The 24,833-nt window shown below is 48.7% G+C and overlaps 1 protein-coding gene across 2 annotated transcripts in view; it reads left to right on the forward strand.

Annotated features, from left to right (window-relative positions):
* POLR3A (RNA polymerase III subunit A) overlaps positions 1–23,387 on the forward strand; it is a 54,630-nt gene extending 31,243 nt beyond the window's left edge. Inside the window, exons 19-33 of one of the 2 annotated variants that reach the window (XR_012326572.1) lie at positions 633–770; positions 2,572–2,742; positions 3,661–3,774; positions 8,339–8,425; positions 8,512–8,594; positions 9,481–9,651; positions 10,754–10,847; positions 11,042–11,134; positions 11,779–11,943; positions 12,447–12,611; positions 12,788–12,919; positions 14,524–14,656; positions 16,530–18,964; positions 19,962–20,118; positions 20,520–23,387. Coding sequence is in view for 1 of the 2 variants with exons in the window: in XM_019935973.3 (XP_019791532.1) it covers positions 633–770; positions 2,572–2,742; positions 3,661–3,774; positions 8,339–8,425; positions 8,512–8,594; positions 9,481–9,651; positions 10,754–10,847; positions 11,042–11,134; positions 11,779–11,943; positions 12,447–12,611; positions 12,788–12,919; positions 14,524–14,656; positions 16,530–16,678 (1,695 nt within the window). In the remaining variant the exon portion in view is untranslated. Of the gene's footprint in view, positions 1–632; positions 771–2,571; positions 2,743–3,660; positions 3,775–8,338; positions 8,426–8,511; positions 8,595–9,480; positions 9,652–10,753; positions 10,848–11,041; positions 11,135–11,778; positions 11,944–12,446; positions 12,612–12,787; positions 12,920–14,523; positions 14,657–16,529; positions 19,862–19,961; positions 20,119–20,519 lie in introns of those variants that run through there. The other variant, XM_019935973.3, reaches the window with a different exon arrangement.
* The last annotated feature ends 1,446 nt before the right edge of the window (positions 23,388–24,833 follow it).

Here is a 24,833-nt window from a genome sequence, read left to right on the forward strand (position 1 = left end):
GGCCATTTGGCATTTCATATGGTGTTTTATATATGTGTGTTTCTTTTACAGGTTGTTTTTTTTTTTGAGATACATTTCATTTATCATAATATTCACCCATTTAAAGTGTAGAGTTCAGCATCTTAGTATGTTCACAGAGTTGTATGATCATCATCACAGTCTAATTTTAGAATATTTTCAACAGCCCCAAAATGAATCCCCATAAACATTAGCAGCACACGGTTATGTTTTGGAGGTGGACAGGTCTGGCCCACAGGAAGGGTGTCTTGGGAGGAGTTGTTTTCCAGGGGAGGCGCAAGCTGTCACAGTCAGCAGGTTGCCCTCTGAGCCGAGGTTGGTAACTGCCTCCCTGGTCTAGGGGTAGCAGCCCAAGCTTTGGTTTCTCTCTCACGAGCCACCTGGCTGCCAGTGGCACCAGCACCAACCCTGGCTGGGGCCTCACCCTCCTTGTCTCTGGTAAGGATGGTCTGGGCTAAATTGTTTCTCCTTTAGGAAAGGACATAAAACATGAGAGTGCATTGGCTGGGTATTTCTAACCTGAAGTTGAGGCATTTTCTGATTTGAATGGGCTTTGGAATTGTGGACCTTGAACTTTTTTGTTAGATTTTTCTTTTTTTCCTACCTCTCTTTAGCTCCCAGCTGCCAAAGGCTTTGTGGCTAACAGCTTTTATTCAGGTTTGACACCAACCGAGTTTTTCTTCCACACGATGGCTGGCCGGGAAGGTCTGGTTGACACAGCCGTGAAGACAGCTGAAACAGGATACATGCAGGTAACCTGAAGAAATGTAGGCCATTAGCAGTGAAGCAGGATGGGGTCTGCAGATCTTGACTGCCGAGTGTTTGCTTATTCTGTACCTGAGCTCTAATTTATCCAGTCTTGGTATTTAAAAGGAAAAATTGAGAGATGTATGGTACCCTAGAAATAAACAACCTACAAAGGTAGTATGTTCCAAATCACACAATGTCCTTCGAATGATGAAGACCAGGCCGGAACCACATGTACCAAAGCATTGCTGGAGGAGAGCTTGGACCCAAGCGCATCCCAGGGCACGTCATCGAACCTCACTGAGCCTCTGATTGCTAATACACGGAGGTGGGGTGACAAATTGAGAGGGCTGTGCTTCTCACTGTGCAACTATTTATATAACCCATTATTAATATCACTCCAAGGGACTCCAAGAACCTATTCCAGTGCCCGCAGGAGGGCTTGGACACACTTGGAGGGCTGGCTTTTTCTCCATTGTATGTACAGGTGTAAGATAGTAGTCTCCGTGGACAGGGCTGAGCTAGACACTCCTCTCTGCCTGTGCTTCTCAGACTGCCGCAGAAGTACCCCTGATGGCAGAGGAGTGAAAACACATCCTACCTTGTTCTTCCATAAGACCGCAAGGAAAGGATTTCTCTCCAGTGTCTAATTCTCATTTCTACTCTGTACTCCATAATCTGTGTTTGTTTGTTCTTGATTTTTTGATGTATTTATCTACTTACAACACATGATGAAGTTAACAATCCAAGTTGCTAGGCCATGAACCTCTGTGGCTTTGTGTCCCTTTTCTCCCCACCGTGGATTGAGAAGCACGGCCCTTTGCATACTGGGAAACCAGGACTGATAAACCAGAGATGCGAATGAGTGAGCCAGAGCACACAAGGCTGATGAGGGCGAAATGGACCCGAGTCAGTACACACCTATTTCCATAACCTCGTCTGGACCTCCTGTAGCATCACTGATAACTGCTTCCCTTTCAATCATCTTTTGATGGGAAATTGCCCTTTAGCTTTGGCGTGTGCTGCTTTTGTCAGAAACCTAACAGCCTGTGAAATGCTTTTACCACTCTTGCCCAAATGTCTGTTGACTTTATTTTTTGTCTTTACCTTTTTTGAAGTGGAGAGTATGGCTTTCCCAGAGCAATGTGTTAGCCTAGAACAAATTAGTTGTGGCATGAGGGATTTTTGTTTTGAAGTTGCCTGGAGCAAGATTTCTTTCTTTTTAACTCCCTGAGCCCCCATCACATTGCTGGCTGGAGTGTTCTGCTGGTGGGAGGTTCTTCTCCCTCAGCAGACTTGAGAAATCACTGCTGCCTGCTGGTTCAAAAGCAATGCCATTCCTGTTCTCTCTTCTTCCCCCTCTGTCCCAGAAGGTGGCCTGCACCTGATCCTCTGTAATTCATATTGAAGTCCACAGGGGTCCTGGATTAAGTTGTGTTTAGAAATGCAAAGCAATTGCATTAATTTATACCTTAGGGAGACAGAGAGGGAAGGCGAAGCAGCCTAGGAAAACAGTGTTTGCAGAGTCCTTCGGGGGTGATGGGGTTTAAATTGCATGTATTCTAAAACACTGAAGTCCTGGAGGCTGGAGCATATTCTAAATCCCACTGCACAGGCTAATGAGGCCCTTGTGGGCCTGTTCTTACAGTCAGGGGACTCTTCTTAAGGGATTTCTAATAAAATGTTTTTATGTGATTAAAGCGCTGGTAACCTTGAAACTCAGAGTTGCAAATCTCCACCTCTCTATGCGTGACTAGTCTTCTCACAGCAGCTGAGCTTTTGTCTCCTCTCCTCCTTTTCCTTTAGAGGAGGCTCGTAAAGTCCCTGGAAGATCTTTGCTCACAGTACGATCTGACAGTGCGAAGCTCTACAGGCGATATCATCCAGTTCATTTACGGGGGAGATGGCTTAGATCCTGCAGCCATGGAGGGAAAGGATGAACCCTTGGAGTTTAAAAGAGTTCTGGACAACATCAAAGTAAGATTTAGCATCATATCTGTCAGTGTTTTCAAGGCCAGTTCTTTAGAATGGAGGTGCCCTTTGGCATAGCACACAGTTAATGCTGTCATATCTACTCCACCACTGAGTTAATATTTTTCTGTTTGTGTTCCTTTGCATAATTTCCCCCAAGTATTAAAGGAAAAATCGTTTCTCAATTTCAAAGTCTCGTTATTGGTGGTAATCAAATGCCAATAGAAGAGGGCTTTGTCTTCTTGTCTGTATCTAGTAAAGTGTAATAGAGACGGTGTTAAAGCCATGGGTGTGGAGAAGCAGGCGCATTTCACACACTTTAACCGGGGGTATAATTTAGAACAATCTTTTTGAGAGAGAGCTGGACAACACTGATCTGAATTTAAATGTGGGTGCCTTTGACCAACATTTAAATTCCACTTATAGGAATTTGCCCTACAAAAATGATCTAAATGTGCCAAGAATGTTCTTCCAGAATTGTTTACAGCAGACACAGACCATCAGTGGAGGACAGGTCAAAAAATAATACAGACTGCTCCGTCCATTAGGGTGATGTGCAACCATTAAAATTTTAGGGGAAACCCCATGAGCTTGGAGGTGGGGGAATATTTTCACTCTTGAAATTTGGGGCTCTTTTTAAAAAACAACAATTTCTGATTTTAGTGCAAATCTGGGGTGGGGTGAAGGTTGGGGAGAAATGGCATGAAACCCACTGAATAGCCCACAAGCCTTTGTATAAGGTGGAGTATCAGTTTATCCCGTTTTCACCTTCATATTAAAGGTAGAGTCTACAATTTGTTTTGAAAGAAAAGAAACATCACAGGTTGCTAAAAGCTCACTCTGAGTGAGGTTGTTTTGTCTCTTGTAAATCCCTTCCTCCAATACTGCCCCCCACATCCCTCTTATTTCCTTTTGATACCCAAGGCCGTCTTCCCGTGCCAGAGCGAGCCTGCTCTCAGTAAGAATGAGCTGCTCCTGACCGCTGAGTCCATCACGAAGAAGAATGAGTTTCTCTGCTGCCAGGACAGCTTCCTGCAGGTGAGCTCCGTGGGGCCATGCACCCGGCTCTGCTGTCACCAAGGAATTGTTCGCCAAGTGCCAGCAGTGCAGTTTATAAGCTGGGAGGGTGTTTATGTAAGAGTGTTTCTTGTTAAAAAATTTAAGACTGGCCCAGGCAGAGTCTCAGCAGTCAACATAAAGAATTTATCTCATGTCTTTCTTAGTTTGTCTTTTGCGCAAGTGTTTCCCTGGTAGAAGAAAAGCGCTTTAGTTAGAGAACTGATTTTTTTTTTAACCCTGTCCCTGTCAACCCCCTACAACCCACTTTTTCATCCTGTGGGCCATCTCCTTCCTCGGTTGTTCTGAATCCCAATCATTTGTAATAGTAGTAGCATTGTTTTAATGCCATTTATTGTGTCTTATACAATAGATGATGTCATAGCATTTACTTAACACCATTATCATTTTAATTTTTTTTTTTTTCTTACTGTAATGGGTTATAAATGCAGAGTCAGCCTCTTCCATTTTCTTCCAGGGACCTGTTACCTTGACATCCTCTTAAGGTTTTTTCAGTTCATTTTTATTTCACTGACCTGCTCCTTCCTGTTTATAATCATGGTTATGATCAAAAGCAGCGTGGCCAAAACAAAAAGCAAAAGGATACAGGAATCCATACCTGGTTCCCTTTGTGTACTGATTGGTGATTCAGATATAGCACAAATGTATCCCTTGAAGTATATCAAAAATAAAAATAGTAAAAAACGTAAATAAGAATGTTTTAGTTAAAAGCGCTTCACTCCGTTCTTTAACATGACAAGATGTGAAAAGGTGAAAAAGAGACTCTTCCAAATCTTAATATATTTAAAATTAAGAGTCTGGCTAGGCTGAGTGCCTTTGTTTTGGTTTTGTTTCTTCACAGCTTTTCCTTTTCTTTTTTTTTTTTTTCCTTAAGTAACAAATGAGAAGTGTGATTTGATTTTTCTTCACGATTATATTTACTTTTTTATGTTTCTGTTTCTCCTTGAAGACCTTAACTGAGACAGGCTATGAGAAATATAACGAGGTAACGTGCTTACGTGCTGTGGCTGCCGAGCGTGGAGGAGTAGTTCTGCTGCACCCCAGCTGTCTGCCAGGCCCGGGGACCACAGATTTCTGTCCCGGTTCTGGCAAACAGGGCTTCCCTGTTCATCACCTTGGACTGGTCTTTTCTTGTCTTAGACGTGGTTTGACGGTAACCCCCTGACCAGCAGCACTTGTGGGTTCAATGAGCACTTGTTCAGCCGTCCCCTTGTGCTGTACGCCCCACAGATCACAGGGACACAGAGGTGATTGAACATGTCCTCACCCTCCAGTGGCTCACAATCCGGGCTCAGATTTGCCAAGAGGGTCCGAAATCCACTGGCCAGAGCAGATTTTTCTGAGCTGCTGAAATGCTGTCCGGCCATGGCCCGTGTCAGAGCCGAGGAGACAGAGGCAGCTCCTGGGTGGTGCTGAGCCCTGGCCCTGCCAGAGGCCGACAGCTGTGCTCACAGACGCACTGTGGACTGAGTGTGAGAGTTAGCTGCTGGTCAGTTGTGTGATTAACTGCCTGCCAGCTGCCGTGTTCTGAGTCCCCTTAGTATGCATGGGTTGGTCCAGCTGAATTCTTAGTAGCTTATTTCAGTTTTCATTTCCAAAAAGTGAGCTTTTTTCCTTTTAACCTAACTTCCAGAATATCTGCCCTAACTCTTGTGTAAGGGAAGTCATTCCTTTCAGCAAAGCCACCAGAAGCATGTCCACGTGGGTGGCAGCTGAAAACTGTCCTTTCCAGCACCTGAGCTGGGGAATGGTTTGAGGTGTGTGCTCTTGACTGCTCACGTGTGCGGAGTTTCTCAGATGAAAACCCCCTGGTCTGCTTGGCCTTGGGCTCTGGCATTCGAACGGCAACATCTGGTTAGCCTGTGCCTTGAACACCTGGCAATTGAATGGCAACATCTGGTTCAAGAGGGCTTTCAGAAGTTCGCCCTAAAGGATACAACGTAGGCTCAGGGAGGACATCACCCATTTAAAGGAGGTTCTTAATACTGAATAATACAGGGGAAAAATTAAGTGGAAGTGGGTGTTATCGCTTTTGAAGATTCACAGTTTTAGGCAGAGCCACACCAGGAGAGACTGTCCCACTGCCCTCTCCAGCTCTAATTTCCACCTGTGGTTTGTAATAACTAACTGTATCTGAAAACGTGGCCTCAAGCCTGCAATTAATAAGTAAGCCTGGAGAGTTTCTCTTTAAAGAGTCTCTTGAGAATTTTCAAGTTCTTGTAAATTTGTAAAAGTCCTTTCTTAAATAAAAGTCTTTTCTGCCTAGAATGATGGCTGAGCGGCATGGTAACCCTCCACGTAGTTCCACGCTTTGTCAATGAGGAGAGTTGACCAACAAGGACAGTCATGGGAAACCTGTGTTCATGAGCAAGGGGCAGCCAAGATGTGGTAGATTCCACCCACGTAGCCCCCTGATCACCTGGGCTCCTAGGAGACAGACTGAAATGCCCAGTGGGCAAAGATGACATTGCAGAAAACCCCTGCCCTGAGAGCAGACTGTGGAGAAGGCATTTGACTTTGCAGAGGGGCCTCTTGTCTTGACCAAGCCCCTGACCTTATTCAGCCCGAGTGGCCTCTGCTCTAGAGCAATGCGGCCAGTGCCCTGCCGCCCCACAGGGAGAGCTTGCCAGGCTGGGCAGCAGCTGACTAAGAAGAGCTTGTGGACATGGACCATGTGGACCTCAGAAGTTTTAGTGGTTTGCTTTCAGAAAAGATAGTAACTAGAAATTGCTCGTTGGTCTAGGGGAGGCTAAAGAGATTTATTTTTGCAGTGTTAGGATAAAACCTGGCTAGTTAAGTGTTAAGCTCTGTGTAGGTGCCTTATGGCAGCAGTCCCCAACCTTTTCAGCACCAGGGAGCAGTTTCGTGGAAGACAGTTTTTCCATGGACGGGGGTGGGGAGGTTCAGGCAGTAATGCGAGCCATGGGGAGCGGCAGATGAAGCTTCGCTCGCTCGCCTGCCCGCCCGCCGCTCACCTCCTGCTGTGCGGCCTGGTTCCTAACAGGCCGGGGACTGGTAGCGGTACGTGGCCCAAGGGTCGGGGACCCCTACATTAGAGGATTTTGTTTTTGCAAAAGTGGGCTTCTGTTCAGTCTGCTTTTTGAAACATTCGTTTCAGACAAAACTTGTGATGTTTTCAGCTACGTGATATAGATTGAGCAGACTCTGGGCAGGCGTGCTGGTCTTCCTGGGGCCCCCCAGCCGGCCTCGGAATCAAGAGTCAAGACCTCATGAGGCTTTGCAGCCACTACAGCATGCATCCAGTCCTCAGGCCCGCCTGCTGGTCCCTCCGGGTGTGTGGATCCGCCCTCAGCCTGCCGCGGGAGCAGCTGCATGCCTGTAGTTGGCCAGAGCGCCCTCACAATTTGTCCAAAACCATTGAGGGGAATTATAGTCCCTGGAGGGCTGCTGAGGGGAAGTGCAGTCTGTCCACCCTTTCCCACATTCTCAAACATGCCCCGGGATCGAACCAGAGCAGCTGACGAGCAGCCTCAGAAGGACACCGCTACTGCGCAGGGCGTGCCATTAGCTCACCTGAGAAGTGCTCTAAGGGTCAGTCCCGCGGTGCTGACCCCCTGGCAGCAGGACATGGATGGGTGTGGTTCATTAAAGCGTACCATACCCTCCGTGAGAACTCCCCGAGAGGAGATGCTAGCTGCTCCTGGTTCTAGGAGCGACCTTGAGGCTGGGTTTATGTCACAGACACACTATAGATTGTAAAGCAGATGGGTTTCCCCTTAGAGCAGCTTCCAGAAAACGTAGGCCTGTCGTCTCTCCGCGCCCTATGGATCCTCCACGTGATGTACTTCTCACCTCTTTCTTGCTCCATTTTGTCATCGTCCCGGGGCGTAGAGTACTGTTCTTAAATACAGTGGGAACAGCAGATATGCCGATGTTTCACTTCCAGCTTTGAGAGTGGTTTCCTGGAGACTTACAAAGTTCTGACTGTGTGGGGGAAGGGAGCATGATGGGGGACCAATGCAGAGCTGGGGGTCAGAGACAAAGCTGGGACTTGGGAGTGTTTCCTTTGAAATGAAGGCAAGTGTTTGAAATGTACATAGTGTCTACAAAACCATACTTCGTAGTATTTAAATTGACCAGAACAACTGCAGAAGAAACCTCAAGAAGTTATCAGTCTAGAGACTAAAAGTACAAGTGGTTCAATTGTACTTACTCTGGGCTGCGTGAATGTGGGCAGCAGGGTGTGCCAGGGGAGAGACGAGAAGGTGGCAAGTGGGAAGGGCTATCCTGCCTTCACTGTATACATATGAAGCATCATCAGGGTAAAAAGGCCTTAGAAACACTAAACCAATGAACGATGTGTCCGGGGTGTGGATGGTGTGTCGTGTTCCTTGGAAAAACATTTTGTAATAGAACCTGTATCCATTTCGTACCCTTTACAGTGTCATGTTTAGCTGCCACTAAAATAGGACGGACTCGTCACGTTACTGAAGTTTACAAAACGAATCATGTAATCCAAATTGCTGAGAAATATGTATCTGATGTTTGTTGTGTAATCTTTCAGGAGATAAAAAAATTCGTTAAGGAGGTTTCTGAGAAGATCAAGAAAACCCGAGATAAATATGGCATCAACGATAACGGCACAACAGAGGTAACGGCCCTCCCAGATGTGTCAGGACATAGAGGTATTTTCCATTGCTGCCAGCCCTGACTCATACTTGGATTTTTTCCTTCCAGCCCCGGGTGCTGTACCAGTTGGACCGGATCACCCCCACCCAAATAGAAAAGTTTCTGGAGACGTGTAGGGACAAGTACATGAGGTAAGGATGCTAACTGTCTTAGACTGCCAGGCGGTCACGTGGGTCTCTTGTATGCTTCCTGTTTCCCCAGGAAACAAAATCCTGCTCCCACACCGCTTACTAGTCAGTGGGTAGACAGGCTGGGTGCTCCAAGATGTGGAAATAACGGCGAAGAAATTTCCGACTGCCCTCTCCCCACAGAGAAACTACCGATGTGTTTGGCAATTGCCCGCTGCTCTGTCCACCTTCAGTACCATTTGTCAGCAGAGCTCTTAGATCTTCTCCAGTCATCCCACGCTGACCACCGGTAGCCACACAGTATTCACTGTCATCATTGAACCCCTCCGAGCATCATGTCCCCTCATCTGCACCTGTAACTGATTTGTGCCAGGTTCTTCCTCTGTCACAAGCCTAGCCTGGGTCCTTGCCAATTCCTTCCTGGCCCTGATGGCATCCGTATTTTTTCTGTTGAAAGGAGATCATCAGAAGCCTCCCCAGCAGTTTTTGGTTTTGTCTTTTTTGGCCCCTTTTTTTTTTTACCCCCCTTGCATCGTGAGGCTTGCAGGATCCTACTTCCAGTTCCCCAACCAGGGATTGAACCTGGGCCCACCCGGGCCCTGGCAGTGAAAGTTTGGAGTCCTAACCACTGGACTGCCAGGGAATTCCCTGGTTTTGTCTTTTTAATTGAAGTGTAGTTCATCTACAACACTGTGCAAGTTCCAGGTGCACAACATAGCGATTCGCTATTTCTATATATTGCAAAAGGATCACCACGGTAAGCCTAGTTACCATCTGCCACCATACAAAGATATTACATCATCATTGTCTGGATTTCCCACACTGTACATTTCATCCCCGTCTCCTTAGCAATTTTCCTGGACTTTTCATCCCTACCTTGTCCTTTCAGGGCACAGATGGAGCCAGGTTCTGCCGTGGGCGCACTCTGTGCCCAGAGCATTGGCGAGCCGGGCACCCAGATGACCCTGAAGACTTTCCACTTCGCGGGCGTGGCCTCCATGAACATCACCCTGGGTGTGCCCCGCATCAAAGAGATCATCAACGCTTCCAAGGCCATCAGGTGCCCGCATCCGTGTCCCTCTTGTTCTCACACTCACCTGTCATGATCCTTGAGAAACAGTGTTTCTCTTGGGTGTGTGTGTGTGTGTGTGTGAGAGAGAGAGAGAGAGAAAGAGAGAGATGCTAGCGGGCAGTTTCTCAAACTCCGGAGTGAGACGTGCTTGTGTTAATCATATCTTGCCTTTTAAAAAACCCAAACTGGAAAAAAATAAGTCCAAACTGGATAGAGTCAAAATTGATGCAATGGTTCTTTATGGCCACAAGTCACATGAAAGAGAGAAACCTAAAAAAAATGCCTGGAAAACTTGGAACGATGTGTCAGTGTAGATTTCATCCTTTTGATGTCATTATTCCCAGGCTCACTAGGCCTGACTAACATGTCTACCACTTGAGCTATGGTCATATTCTGTGACACACTCCCTGTCCGCCCACACCCCCGCCCTGGTGATTTCATGATAGGATTTGTGGGTGATGTGAGACTAGGAAAGACAGAAATACCTTATAGTGCATTCAGTGACAAAATCACGTTTCACCTCTGATCCAAGTCTAACGAAATGACAGTATAACATTAAATGAAAGAAAGCTGTACTTGGTTCTAGAACAGCACCTGTAGACGTCCAGGGTGGTAGGAGTTCTGCCTGCCTCCTCTACGTTGGTCAGATCTCCCAGGAATGTGCGTTCGGGGGATGCCGTCCAGGACAGCGAGGATGGAAGCTCCTAGCTGGTGGTTGGAGGAGGTGGAGGTGTCCTGAAGAGGAGATTGTAGGGGTGGCAGTGGAAGTGGAGGAAGCTGCAGAACACGAAGGGTCAGTTTACTCAGGGAGCAGAACTGAAATAACTACTCATTAGGACCAAAGAGGAAAAGGTAGGTTCGCTTGGCCAGGAAGAATGTTCTGAAAGTCACTCAGTGACTGATCGATTGGGCTGCCTCATGAGCACGTGTATGTGAAGCCCTCAGTGGCGTGCCTGACTCCAGTAAACGCTCAGTAAATTGCGGTTGCTGTTAACATTACAACTGCAAGTGGTACCCGGGCTTAACAAAGCGGTATTCTTCAAACAGCCTCATTCCTTGTGCTGTCATCATTTGCCCTTACTTCCCATAGCACTCCAATCATCACAGCACAGCTGGACAAGGACGACGATGCAGATTACGCTCGCCTCGTGAAAGGGAGAATTGAGAAAACCCTCTTGGGAGAGGTAAGAAGAAATCTCTCTTAATAATAAGAAAACTAAACCAGCAGCGTCGCCAGTAAGCGTAAGAACCACTTGTAGTGGATTTACTAGTCAGTGTGTCCACACTGCTCTGTATCCTTAAAAAAATAGAGTGAGCCTTGTATGCTCTGAGGGAAGGGAAAGTGACTGATGAACATTCTGATCTTTTGACACCACAGATTTCAGAGTATATTGAAGAAGTGTTTCTTCCTGACGATTGCTTTATTCTCGTCAAGCTCTCCCTGGAACGGATCAGACTTCTGAGGCTGGAAGTGAGTCACGTAATTAAACGCGTGGAGGAAGTCATCCTCTTTTAGCCCCAAGATAGGCGCTGATAAACTAGGTCAAGAGCTATGCAAGGCACAGGAAACCCTGCAGAGGCTTTCACTCAGTGTCTGTTCTGTGAGTCTGTTGTACCTTCATGTTTTCTCTCTATGCCTGACCCCAGCACAGACATTGCCACCCAGGGACACACAGGAAATTAGTGGAGGTTTTGTGCAGGCCATAATACCCATTTGCTGTGATAACAGCGTTACAGCATCTGGAAGGACTGTAGTGCCAGCAGTGTCTTACTCACCTGTGGGCCCCCAGCACAGTACCTTGCTGGCTCAGGAGATGTTTTTGGATGAGTGGATTGACCTGGCTTAATTATCGTTGGTGTTTATGTACAGGTAGCAATGGCAACAAAAGGGTTGGGGGGTGGGGATCTACTCTTTAATGAATAAGGCAGAGGTATACATTACGGTACATAAATACACAGTATATCTCCAGTATTAAAATATCGTGGTGTGGAGAGAGATGGGGTAAAAATGACCGAAAAGGCTTAGAGGGGCAACGATGTAAAAAGACCAAGAAACCCTGGAACCGCAGCCTCCAAACCCTGCTAGTAATGTCCTGGGCGTGCGGTCCCTCGCAGGTGAACGCTGAGACGGTGAGGTATTCCATCTGCATGTCCAAGCTCCGCGTGAAGCCTGGCGACGTGGCCGTGCATGGTGAGGCTGTGGTGTGTGTCACCCCCCGAGAGAACAGCAAGAGCTCCATGTACTACGTGCTGCAGTTTCTGAAAGAAGATCTCCCCAAGGTGAGACACAGGTCACCTCTCCAGGACCGCGTCTGGCCTAATACCTGGAGATGCATAAAGGGAGGGACCGCGCTTACCTCTAACCTGAAGAGTCAGGTGTCAGGAAGCCACAAGGGCGTTGTCACTGCTGAGACTGAGGGTGGCGCCCTGTTTCTTCGTTTCTTTGCTACACCCCTAAGGAGTCAGGCAGGTTCCGGTTTCCTTCTTAGCACTGCCTCACCAACTCTGCCTGTTCGGTTTCTCTTTGTTCTTTCATAAAACTGGTGGTGGAAGGGGGCATGGTCCCCTGAGCTTCTGCTTCCCCCCAGCCACTAGAGCAGCACACAGGCACTCCCAAGTTTGGCATGTTGCTGACAATCACCACTGAAAATGAGGTGATCAAGATCACAAACCCAGGCCATGACGTTCCCAGTTCTCACAGCCACTGTGGTTTCCCAGGCTCCTGGGTGGGTGGGGGCCACAGGCACTGCGGGGTCTGGAGCCTTATCTGTCTGTGAGTCCAGGTGGTGGTGCAGGGCATCCCGGAGGTGTCCCGAGCTGTCATCCACATCGACGAGCAGAGCGGAAAGGAGAAGTACAAGCTCCTGGTGGAGGGTGATAACCTGCGGGCAGTCATGGCCACCCACGGTGTGAAGGGCACCCGAACTACCTCTAACAACACGTATGAGGTACTGCTTACGGCCAGGGGCACCTTGCAGTCGTCCCGTCTCCCTCCTGGCACGCTCCTCTGACCCTGCCGTTTGCTCTTGGTCTGCACTCCCATCTCTGGGGAAGGGCACGGGGTGCCGGGAGCTGCAGGGTAGAGGAGGGCATGGCTGCCTCTGCTCATCCTAGCCCTCCGCAGGTGGAGAAAACCCTGGGCATCGAAGCTGCCCGGACGACTATCATCAACGAAATCCAGTACACGATGGTCAACCATGGCATGAGCATCGACCGGCGGCATGTGATGCTGCTCTCCGACCTCATGACCTACAAGGTTCGTGGGGGCCTGGCAGCCAGGCGTCGCAAACCCAGTTTCGGGAGCACAAAGTTTGTAGGACACATAGCGTGCCCAACTATGATGACCACCGTTACCCCAAGACCGAAGTACAGTGGTCAGGTTTGGGTGTACTGGTAAAATTCCAGCGTGAAAATTTCAACCTCATGGCAAGAGACAGAGCATGGTTTTTGTCCTTTTTAGAAATTTTATCCTAAAAGAAAACTAGCCATTGCCAAAAGCCCAAGGATTCCATGGCAAACTGAGGTTTATTCCCTGTTAAACCCATTCATCACACTTCTTCTGTAGCCACTTCCAGGTTAAAGAACAAGTTAACATAACCTGAGGGGGGAACTGAGGTTGGTAGTTTTGGCCATGCTGGGTCTTCGTTGCTGCACGCAGCTTTCTCTAGTTGCGGCGAGTGGGGGCTACTCTTCGTTGTGGTGTGCGGGCTTCTCATTGCGGTGGCTTCCCTTGTTGGGGAGCACGGGCTCTAGGCGTGCAGGCTTCAGTAGTTGTGGCACGTGGGCTCAGTAGTTGTGGCTCACGGGCTTAGTTGCTCCGTGGTATGTGGGATCCTCCCGGACCAGGGCTTGAACCCATGTCCCCTACATTGGCAAGCGGATTCTTAACCACTGCACCACCAGGGAGGTCCCGAGCATGTCATTTTTATTCTGACTTTTTTCTAACATTATAAATGTTTTCCATGTTGTTACATAGTTTTATAAATACACTTTTTTAATGATGGCATAACATACCTTTAAATGAAAGCACCTAAATTTACATAACTCTTTTTCTACCTTGAGGCTTTTAAATTATTTGAGTTTTGAGTTCTTTGAACCATAAGAAACATCTTCAGAAGTACTCTAACTTTTTTTTTTTTTTTTTTTTGTGGTACACTGTTGTGGCCTCTCCTGTTGCGGAGCACAGGCTCCGGACGTGCAGGCTCAGCGGCCATGGCTCACGGGCCTAGCCACTCTGCGGCATGTGGGATCTTCCCGGACCAGGGCACTAACCCGTGTCCCCTGCATCGGCAGGCGAGCTCTCAACCACTGCGCCACCAGGGAAGCGCAGAAATACACTAACTTTTAAAAGTTAGATTCTTAATTTTACTTTTCAGGGATTTTTTTTTTTTGACCGTGCCATGCAGCTTGCAGGATCTTAGTTCCCCAACCAGGGATTGAACCCAGACCCTCAGCAGTGAAAGCGCAGAGTCCTAACCCCTGGACCGCCAGGGAATTCCCTACTTTTCAGTTCTTTTATTAATTAATTTTTATTGGAGTATAGTTGATTTACAGTGTTGTGTTAGTTTCTGCTGTACAGCAAAGTGAGTCAGTTATACATACACATATATCCACTCTTGACTTCTCAGTTCTTAATTCTTTGCTCCAGTGGCACCCGGCTGTGAGTGTAGGGATCTGTGTTGTCAGTGGCTGATGGCCTCAGAGGGACACAGGTGGGACACACAACTGTTAGGATCCTGTTTAAACCTGAGACTGTGACTTGCGGCTCTGCTGATTTTTGCTGCTTCTGTTGAGGGAAGGCGGGGCATGCGTTTTGTAAGTGGCACGAGTACCAGTCTGGCTCTCTCTCCCGTGGTGCAGGGTGAAGTCCTGGGCATTACTAGGTTTGGCCTGGCCAAGATGAAGGAGAGCGTGCTGATGCTGGCCTCCTTTGAGAAGACAGCCGACCACCTCTTTGACGCCGCCTACTTCGGGCAGAAGGACTCTGTGTGTGGTAGGTTTGGTGTTCGTAGCAGCCTCCCCAGAGGCCTTTGTGGATGCAGCTTAGACCGTGGCCGGGGCTTCTCAGGAGGTGGAGAAACTGAGCAGGCAGAGCTTTTACCTAAGAATAAAGTCACAGATCATGGAATTGGGACTGACCTATCTTTTATCTCCAGAGCCTGACTGTGGCAGCCTGCATCCCTCACATTTGTAGAGGGCTTCTCTGTCAGTACAGGGAAAGGGTCGCCGCTGGGCATGTAGGGATTTTCTAGTCCTCAGAATTACAGTCGGCCGCTCCGATCCTGCGCCAGGCGCCCGCTGCCCTGACTTCCTGAGCGAGGCAGCCAGCACGCCTGCGCCGGGCACCTTGTATGGCGTCTCGGCACATCAGCGAGGCGCAGGTATCGAACCCTTTCTCGGTGAGAAGACCGAGGGAACTGACTCGCTTGTGGTGAGCGTCTTGCCCTGCACTAGCCTCCTCTCCCACCACACAGCGCCTCTCTGACAGGCCTGGGGGAGAGGGAGCCCGAGGGGCGGCTGTCACAGCAGACCCCTGCCCACTCGGAGTGCCCACTTTGCTCTAGCCTTTCTCGTGCCGCAGCAAGACCCTGTGGCCTGAGGTGGGAGTTTGTGAGGGCCTGGGGCTCCAACAGCGATGCCAGGCCTGACCTTCGTCCCCGCCGCCAGAGCTCTGCTTCCTAGTGGCCATTTCCCCTCTCACCTCCTTGTGTGGATTGGCCACCCAAGAGGCTGGTCAGGTGGGGCCCCAGTCGGTATATGCCTATTGTTTGCTCCTGAGATTAACTCTTTCTTTCCCAAGGGTCACAGGTTGCAAATAGAGAGAAAGAGAAATTACATAATTCTTTAAGATAATGAAAGGTAAAAGGAAAGAAAAGGGAGCAGAGATTGGGACCGGAGAAGGGCAAGGCCAAGGCAAAAATAAGAGCGAGTCTGCTTGACAGCAGGGCTAAGACCCAGCTCCCCAGCTCTACCACCAGGACGCTGGGCCTGGTCTTTGCTGCTGCCCTGCTGTGGCCCCGCCTACCGCCCCTTCTCCACCACTGACCCCTCTGGGCACCTAGCGTGGTCACCCTACCCCAACTTTGAAATCTCCTGGTCCTTTAAATGTTGTGACTCAGTGTCAGCCCTTACTACGTGTTGGCTTTTAGTTTGGTTGTTAACCTCTCTGGTGCCCTGATAGCACAAAGTCCAGAACATAGCAGGTACACACTTGCTTATTGTAGAACCAGAAGCCTGACGCAGAGCCCAACATTTAGATCTTAAAAATCTGAAAAGGAGCTCGGAGAATCTGCACTGTCACCTTCCTCCTGTCACTCTACGAGGGCCCTGCCTTCTGAGTGTCTCTTATTCAGGCTGTGGACTCCGAGGCTGGGGTTCTGTTAAGCCGCCCTGACCCCTGGGCACAGGGAACAAGTCTCTGCTGCTGTCTCCAGGGGGACTGGCATCTGCTTCCTATGATCCCATTTGCTTGTCTCCTGGGCCCTAAGTTAAGGCAGTGCTGGGTGGCAAACTTGGGCTTTCCTGAGCGTCATTCAGTATATCCTTGCTGTCTGAGTGTAGCGCTCATGAAGGTGAGGCCCACACGGTGCCTTTGGCTCAGATGGAGAGACCTCTGCGCCAGCAGTGGGGCTGTGAGCGGGCACTGCCCTTCACTGGAATTCCCCCAACCCGTCCAGGAGCGCCATGCCACGCCTTCAGCGTCTATAGATGAGGCGTGAAGCGAGCAGCCCGGATTCAATCCGTCGATGTGTAGTGGGGCTGGGACTCCAAGCCCAGTTTCTGACTCCCAAGTCTGTAGTCTCTCTGTCCTGAAAACCTACCCGTGTGTCGAGAAGCCCTCTAACATCCTTTCTGGTTGGTTTCAGGGGTGTCTGAATGCATCATCATGGGGATCCCCATGAACATTGGCACCGGGCTCTTCAAGCTGCTCCACAAGGCTGACAGGGACCCAAGCCCTCCCAGGAGGCCCCTGATCTTCGACACAAACGAATTCCACATCCCCCTTGTCACATAGTCCAGCGAAGAGGGGATCGTTCCTGACCTCGGCTCCTTGTCGTCTGGGAAGGGGCTGGAGGCCAGCAGCTGACTCGTGAGCTTTGTGCTCCCCAGGACCGAGGCCCTGCCATCCCCACCGTGCTGGCAGTCAGAGAAGCCCCGGCATCCTAGGAGCAACTCACCCAGTGACCCAGACCACAGCACAGTGCTTGCTGGGGAGAACCGGGATTTGTCTGTTTGTTTGAAACCTAATTAATCTAGGGACAGCTCAGCACCTCCTGCCCACTCCACCTCCCTGGACTTGAGGATCCCCCAGCCCAGAATCTTTGCTCGTTCCCACCTCACCTGTCCCTCTGTCCACTCAGAGAGGTGTCCCACCCCGACCGGGAGCCAGGTCTAAGCCCCAGGGCCAGGGCACATTCTCAGTTCTTCCGTTCCCCAGTCATGCTGCAATCTCCAAGTGTGACATACTAATGTAAATATTGTTACTATTATTTATTTGTCCACTTTGAAGAATTTGGAATTTTTATTGTTATTTTGGTTTTCCTTTTGAAACCAAGAAGCCATAGAAACCAAGAAAGCCAGCTTTGAAGCGTCACTGGAAAAACTGGTTAAGCAAATGGGACTGTGTAGGATTTGTAACTGAGCTGAAACTGTCATGAGGCCACGCTGCTCTGAAACATCTTTTGCAGACCTCCCAGCTACCCTCTTTTTGTCTACTTCCGACCCCCATAGTTGGGGCTCAACCTCATGACGAGAGGCAAACCCATCCTTCATGGCCTGGAGACGCCTCGCTGGAGTGCGGGGCCTGCTGAGGTGGGCACTGTCGTGTACACAGAGATGAAGAGTGAGGCTGGTCCAGACCCACACACCACCTGGGCAGCATCCACACCCTCCTGCGGAAGCTGCATGTGTGCCCTGCCACCTGCGGCCGAAGAGCACGCAGCTCAGTTGCAGAGCTGGGGGCCTAGAAAGTGTCCCAGGGGAGTGGCGGGAGCGGGTCCTCCCAGAGGGTGCAAGCAGACACCAGCTCTCGGGGCTGAAATGGTCACCCAGACAGGAAGGGCGAAGGCCTGCACAGGGGGGGGTGCAAGCTAGGGTTGGGGACGCAGCCCAGGTGGCACAGCAGGCTCCTCAAAGAGGAGATCTGTGACAATAGAAAGCGCATGTCGGGCTACGAGGAGAGAACCAACGGGGCATCCTGGGAAAACCTCTGTTTAACTGCCTGCTTGGGCTTCTGCCAGTGACTGCACTATCACGGGTGGGTTTTTCAAGGCTTATGAGGGGGTTTTGTGCAACATGGGAAAGAAATGTGTGTAGCTTGTCTTCAGAGAGCACAGGGTTTTGCTTCTGGAGACGGTGGTTCTTTGTGCTGAATTTGCTCCTGGGGATTGGCCCAGGGCCACGCAGAAGGAACTGCGGCAGCTGCAGATCTGCTCCCTCTGGAGAACGCTCCATGGATCCTATCCTCCTTCCTTCCCTGCCCAGAGCCAAGTTTTATCGCTCTGGCTCTTCCTTCCCTCCCATGAGGCCTTGGAAAACCAAGGCTGCTTGGTTGGAAGTGAGACGATAGTGAAAAGTGGGGCTTTGACCCTGCTTTCTGGCTCCGTGCACTTGAGAAGGAAGGTCTGCTTCTGAAATGACAGCCTGTTCATCTCCGTGTATCAAGCCACTGGAAGAAACAACAGCACAAACCAAAGAGATGGGCATCTGTTGAGCAAGAAGATGGTTTGGATGATTAAAGAGATGGATGTGGTAAAAGAAAAAGTAGGGGAGAGTCGAAGAATTCAAGCAGTGTAATGTACCTACCTTCTTTGGTCATTCCTAGTCGACTCCCCAGGTTCTGAGTTAATGCCACTAAGGGACTTAGCGTAACCCTTGGTTCTTGGGTCTGTGTTTGGGATGAGTGCTTTCCCTCCCATACTGACGTGATTTTGAGTTAGGAATTCCTGACCTGAGTGACTTTTCAGCAATGCTCAGGCTTAAATTCTGTTAAAATTAATTTGATCCCCACGCCCATGAGGTTAACCTACAGACTTCTCTTAGGGTGCCAGTGATGTGAAAAAAGGCCATTTTTCACATTCAGCCCCCCCCCCGCCCCACATCTCTGAACTAAGGTGGCCTGGTTGAAGACGAAGTGTTGAGTCTATTAACACGCTCAGGGTTGCGCCATGAAGCCTCACCACGGACTCTGCTTCTCTCACCCAACCTGCCAAGAGCCACAGAGCCACACGGCTGGCTTCCTGAAAACTCACCTGGGAAGTAAGCCACAGGCCTGATCAGATCCAGGACTGCTGGAATCCACGTAAGGGCCAGGGAGGGTGGAATTGGGTGGCGGGAGGGAACACCGACGCCCACCTTGCTCTGTTTGACACATACGTGTAGTTGGGGTGGGGACCATGATATCCATGTGCTGCTGTGAGTAATAAAGGCGGTACTGGGACTTCCCTGGCCGTCCAGTGGTTAGGACTGCGCTTTCCATTGCAGGGGGCACGGGTTCCATCCCTGGTCGGGGAAAGATCCCGCATGCCACCCGTTGTGGGTGGCCAAAAAAATATTTTTAAATAAAAATAAAGGCAGCACCGCCAGGAGCCTCCTCCTGCCTCGGCGAGCACTCCCTGACTCCTGCATGAGACCTGTAATTGCAGTGGCTGCAGGCCCGGGGTCAGGTTCAGGCCAGCACGCGGTTCCGGGAAGGGGCACACCCGCAGTGAGGAGTGAGATACCCTCGTGGTGCTGCCAGCCCTGCTGGGCCCATAGGCAACGCTGACCAGTAAACCCTACTCCAGGTTCCCCACCGTGCATCCCAGGGGTGGGAGTTAAAATTGTCCCTAATGTGACCATCTGCCCTGCCCTGGCCTCGGGCTTTGTGCAAGTGCCGAACTCAAACACCAGACAGCAGTGTGTTCTCGAGAGTGAGCTCAATAGAAGGTTAGGGTTCTATTCTGGCCTGTTTGGAAGAAATAAGAAAAACATTTAAATTCCGTCTCATCCATTAACAGACACATGTTTCTGACGGGTGATCTGTCCATTTCTTGACCCTTTTTCCATCCTACGTACCAGGGGATCGAAATAGCGATTGACTCAGTTACAGTCCCCACCCCCTACCCCCCCATTCTCCCTGCTTTGTTCAGGCCTTTGGGGGTGGAAGAGACATTCTGGAGTCTGTCAGAGTTAAATAAATTACAGTGCTGTGTTTCTATTTCAGGGTTTATCCATTTGTATTCACATTGATTCATGTCTGATTGAATCTGACACTATGGAATGATTATTTTTCTTGAATTTTTGTTGTCTCTTGGCAGAACTCTCTTTTTCTACCAAAACTCAAAAGAAGAAAACTTGTTATACAAAAAAGTGTAGCAGTTCATCCCTGTGGGTTGTGAAACAGGGTGATTGGGATACATGTGAGCTGTAACTCCCAAGATAATTAATGTTCCCGCCACAAGCCAGCCTCTAGAGGTAAGCAGTGAGCACCCAGCGCCCCCCGCCCACAGTGTAGCTAATTCAAACCCAGCGGGATGCAGCAAAGTGTCCCCCACACCCGTGGCCTAAAGATGCCACCTGACCAGGATCAGGTGTCTAGCTTAACTGTTCTTTCATTCATTCGACTAGTAAAGGCCTGCTATGTCCAGAGTCTTGTCATAGGTACAGCAGTAGACAAAACAGGTAAATCTGATACTCATGCATCTAAAAAGAATTCTTCAGCAGAAGGGGGTGGAGCAAACTTGATAAAAATGTGTCCAGCACAGGGTAGGGTTAAAGCTGCAAAATTCCATATGACCTAGCAACCCCACTACTGGGCATATATCTAGGGAAAACCATAGTTCAAAATGATATATGCTCCCCAATGTCCATTGCAGCACTATTTACAATAGCCAGGACATGGAAACAACCTAAATGTCCATCAACAGATGAATGGATAAAGAAAATGGGGTGCCTATACACAACGGAATATTACTCAGCCATAAAAATGAACGAAATTGTGCAATTTGCAGAGACGTGGATGGACCTAGAGACTGTCATACAGCGTGAAGTAAGAAAAATAGCATATGTTAATGCATATATGCGGAATCTAGAAAAATGGTAAAGATCTTACTTGCAAAGCAGAAACAGATGTAGAGAAGGGGGTGTGGGATGAATTGGGAGATTGGGATGGACATATATACACTATTGATAACTACATATAAAATAGATAATTAATGAGAATCTACTGTATAACACAGGGAACTCTACTCGATGCTCTGTGGTGACCTAAATGGGAAGGAAATCCAAAAAAGAGGATATAGATATAGATATATGGCTGATTCACTTTGCTGTACAGCAGAAACTGACACAGCAGTGTAAAGTAACTATACTCCAATTTAAAAAAAAAATTTTTTTTTAATGCAGAATTGAGGGCCTGGCTCCTTTGGGCAGGCTCAGTACATCAGGCCTCACCAGGGCGGAGAATGGTCCCTCTGAGCCAGCCCAGCCCTCAGGTTCCAACCCTTTCATATAGGCCCTCCATGCCCCATCTGGCCTTCCTTGGGCCTGGATTTTGGAGGGTGTGCCCTGAGCAGAGGATGTGAGCCTGTAGTTACTGGGAAAAGATGCAGCTATCCTTATCCCACCCCCAACATAGAGTTAATAAGTGGATATTATGCTTTTGTTCTGTGCCAGGTGGTGTCCTGAGCCCTCAGAGAAAGTCCCTGCATGCATGAGGTTTACCATCTGAGCAGGTTGTCAGGGTCATCTTGTGGTTAAGAGCCTGGGTTCAGACTGTAGGAATTCAAATCAAAATTTCCCCTTTTTATCTGGTGGCCTTGGGCTAATGATTTAACCTCTTTGCCTCACTCATTTATAAGATAGGAATGCCATTTATTGGTACCTAACTGATAGGGTCATTGTGAGTTTCAACATGATTATGCATATAAGGCCTTAGTACAGTGCCTGGCACAGAATACATGCTCATTAAGTACGTTTGCAATTATGGTGACTATCACTATTTTTACTGAAAAATATGATTTGCGAATTCACGAGTAAAACCCAGTCCTCTGACCCTTTTTAATTCACTCAGATGGAGCTGTCTTTTGCGGCCTTGGAAATAGGGTCTCCCTAGACATAACTCCTGCCTCACTCTCTGCTCAGTCAGATCCCAGGAGGTATTTCACACAAGGGACAAAGAAGGCTAGGGAAGGGAACAGACGTTTGGCAGTCATGTGGCTGAGGGCTTGAACATTTGCATTTAGGCCATGAAGTAAATGTGATCTCATTTGAAGGGTTGTGGGTAGTAAGTCCAAAATAACTCAGACTTTTTATACAGAGATGTGGATATTGACATATTTATTTACATAGGTGTATTGTATAACAGGGTGTCCCTCTCTTTAAAAGAGAGGTTGCCATTGAAAAATCATCAGCAAAGAATATATTAAGAAATTGATAATAATGGCCACCTCTGGGGATAGAAACTGGAAGACTGACGGGTAGAGGCATGAGGGACTTACTTTCCGCGCCTTTCTACTGTTGTACTTAGGTACTTAAGTACTTAGGTATTGCCTTTCTTATTATTTTTTTTAATCGATATCTGATGGTAAAGGAACAAAGTCATCCAGACTTTGTTCTGGAAAGTGATGAGTGTCCTGTCCTGAAAATAGCTGAGTGATCCCTTCTAGTTATATAAACATAAATCAAGTAGGCACCAGATATTCAGGGAGGAGGACATCGTTATCAGGATAAGTTGACAGAAAAAATCTAAGTTAACACAGCCTTGGGACTTCTCTGGCGGTCTGGTGGTTAAGACTCTGCATTTCCACTGCAGGGGGTCGGGTTCCATCCCTGGTCAGGGATCTGAAATCCCACATGCCGTGAGGCGTGGCCAAAAAAAAAAAAAAGTTAACACTGCCTTAAATACTTATGATTTTCTTTTCCGACATAAAAAGACCAGAGAGGGCGTTCCAGGATTGATAAAGCAGTTTCACAAAGCTGTGGGGGACCCAGGCCCCTCCCAACCTCCCCTTCCCCAGCCCTAGGATACGGCCCAGCCCTCCTTCCTCATGGTCCAAGGTGGCTGCTTGAGCACCAGGCGTTAGAGCCAGAAGAAAGGGGGAAAGAAGCGTAGCACTTCCCTTGAAGGAAAGTTCCCAGAAGTTAACTTGGCATTTCTGTTTACATCCCCTCAGGTGGAACTAGACAAACCGAGTTCCCCAGGAGGCTGGAAGATGGTCTTTGGGTTCTGGGTGGCCATGTAGGGGCTTCTGTTAGCAAAAAGCATGGAGAGGAGCAGAAGTGGGCAACAATTGTGTCTGCCTGTGGAGTATCAGGACTTTTTGTTTTTGTTTTTGCTTGACAAAAGTTGGGAAATTTTCCTAAACCCCTCAGAACTGGAATGTTGCTGGGGGGTGCAACCATGGAACCTCTTCCTTTTCAAAAGGGACTGAGACACCACCCCTACCCCCCCTGCGCCGGCCCTTCACTCTCCCCTTTCTTTTCCCTTTCTTGCAAATTCTATGCCTGAGTTTTTGTTGTTTAATTATCTGACATTTAAGGGACTTCCCTGGTGGTCCAGTAGCTAAGACTCTGCACTCCCAATGCAGGGGGCCTAGGTTCGATTCTTGGTCAGGGAACTAGTCCCACATGCTGCAACTAAGAGTTCACATGCCACAACTAAAGATCCTGCACGTGGCAACAAAGATCCTGTGTGCTGCAACTAAGAACCGGGGCAACCAAATAAATAAATATTAAAAAAAAAATCTGACATTTAAATTAGATCACATTCCTTAGCAGACTGTTCAAAATGTCTCTAGACTGATGGAAAATGTAACGGTCAAGCGTTCATTCAATAAATAACACTGTTTATTGCTCACCTACTATGCCCTGGCCCCAGTACCAGGTGCAGGGTATTGAGTGGTGAACACTTCCATGACTCCTTTCCTTACGGAATTAATGTAGTCACATCACTATCCAGCAGAAATATAATAGAAGCCACATATGTAAGTTAAAATTTTCTAGTATCCACATTTTTTTAATTGTGAACTTAATTTTAATAATCTACATAATTCAACATATCCACAATATTTCAACATGCAATCGACATAAAAATTATGAATGGGGCTTCCCTGGTGGCACAGTGGTTGAGAGTCCGCCTGCCGATGCAGGGGACGTGGGTTCGGGCCCCGGTCCGGGAGGATCCCACAGCCTGTGGAGCGGCTGGGCCCGTGAGCCATGGCCACTGAGCCTGCGTGTCCGGAGCCTGTGCTCCGCAGCGGGAGAGCCCACAGCACTGAGAGGCCTGCGTACCACAAAAAAAAAAAAAAGAATGAGGTATTTTACACTCTTCATACTAAGTTTTCAAAATCCAGTGTATGTTTTACTCTTAACAGCACATCTCAAGTTTCAAGTTCTCAGAGCCCATATGTGGTTAGGGGATACTGTATTCAGATTGAAAAGCAGTCTGGATGAGACAGTAAACAAATGGACAATTACAAACCGCGCTAAGAATCGAGGAGACAGCTGCAGTGATGGAGAAGGAAGAGGAGGCCTCTGTGAGCAGTGACAAAGCAGATTCCTGAAGGATGAGCAGAGCAAGGGTATGAGCGTTTCCATGCAGAGGGGCCAGTGTGCAGGAAGGCCTGTGGGAGGAGGGAGCCTGGCCCCCCAAGGGCCGCCAGTGGGAGACCAGCCACTTCATCTCCAGGAGCTCTGACCTGGGGTCTGAGCCGAGGCCAGGCCCCAGAGAGTGCCCACGGCCTCCTGTCCCTCCTGAAGCTGCCCACTTAGCTCCTCTACTCACTGTCCGAGGAACTTGCAGTGAATACCTCTTGAGGCTTCAACTCGCCTGAAATCATCTTCTGTTGCCTCTGAACCTGGCCCCAAACCCAAGGCCTATTTTTTTTTTTTTTTTTTTTTTGCCTCAACACACAGCTTATGGGATCTTAGTTCCCCGACCAGGAATTGAACCCGTGCCCTCAGCAGTGAAAGCACAGAGTCCTAATGACTGGACCGCCAGGGAATTGTTCCCAAGGCCTATTTAAAGGTGGATAATCTACACTCAGAGAAGTCAGAGAGAGGCTAGTGTAGAAGGACTCGTCTCACCGCCTCCTTAGGAAGCTTGTTGGCACAGAGTAACACTTGGTATGCACTCTGTACACTGTGTGCCTTGGACCTGTGCTTCCAAACTTCTCCATTTCCTTGAGGAG

Source organism: Tursiops truncatus, chromosome 16 (genome assembly GCF_011762595.2).
Source record: "Tursiops truncatus isolate mTurTru1 chromosome 16, mTurTru1.mat.Y, whole genome shotgun sequence".
Lineage (NCBI taxonomy): Eukaryota > Metazoa > Chordata > Mammalia > Artiodactyla > Delphinidae > Tursiops > Tursiops truncatus.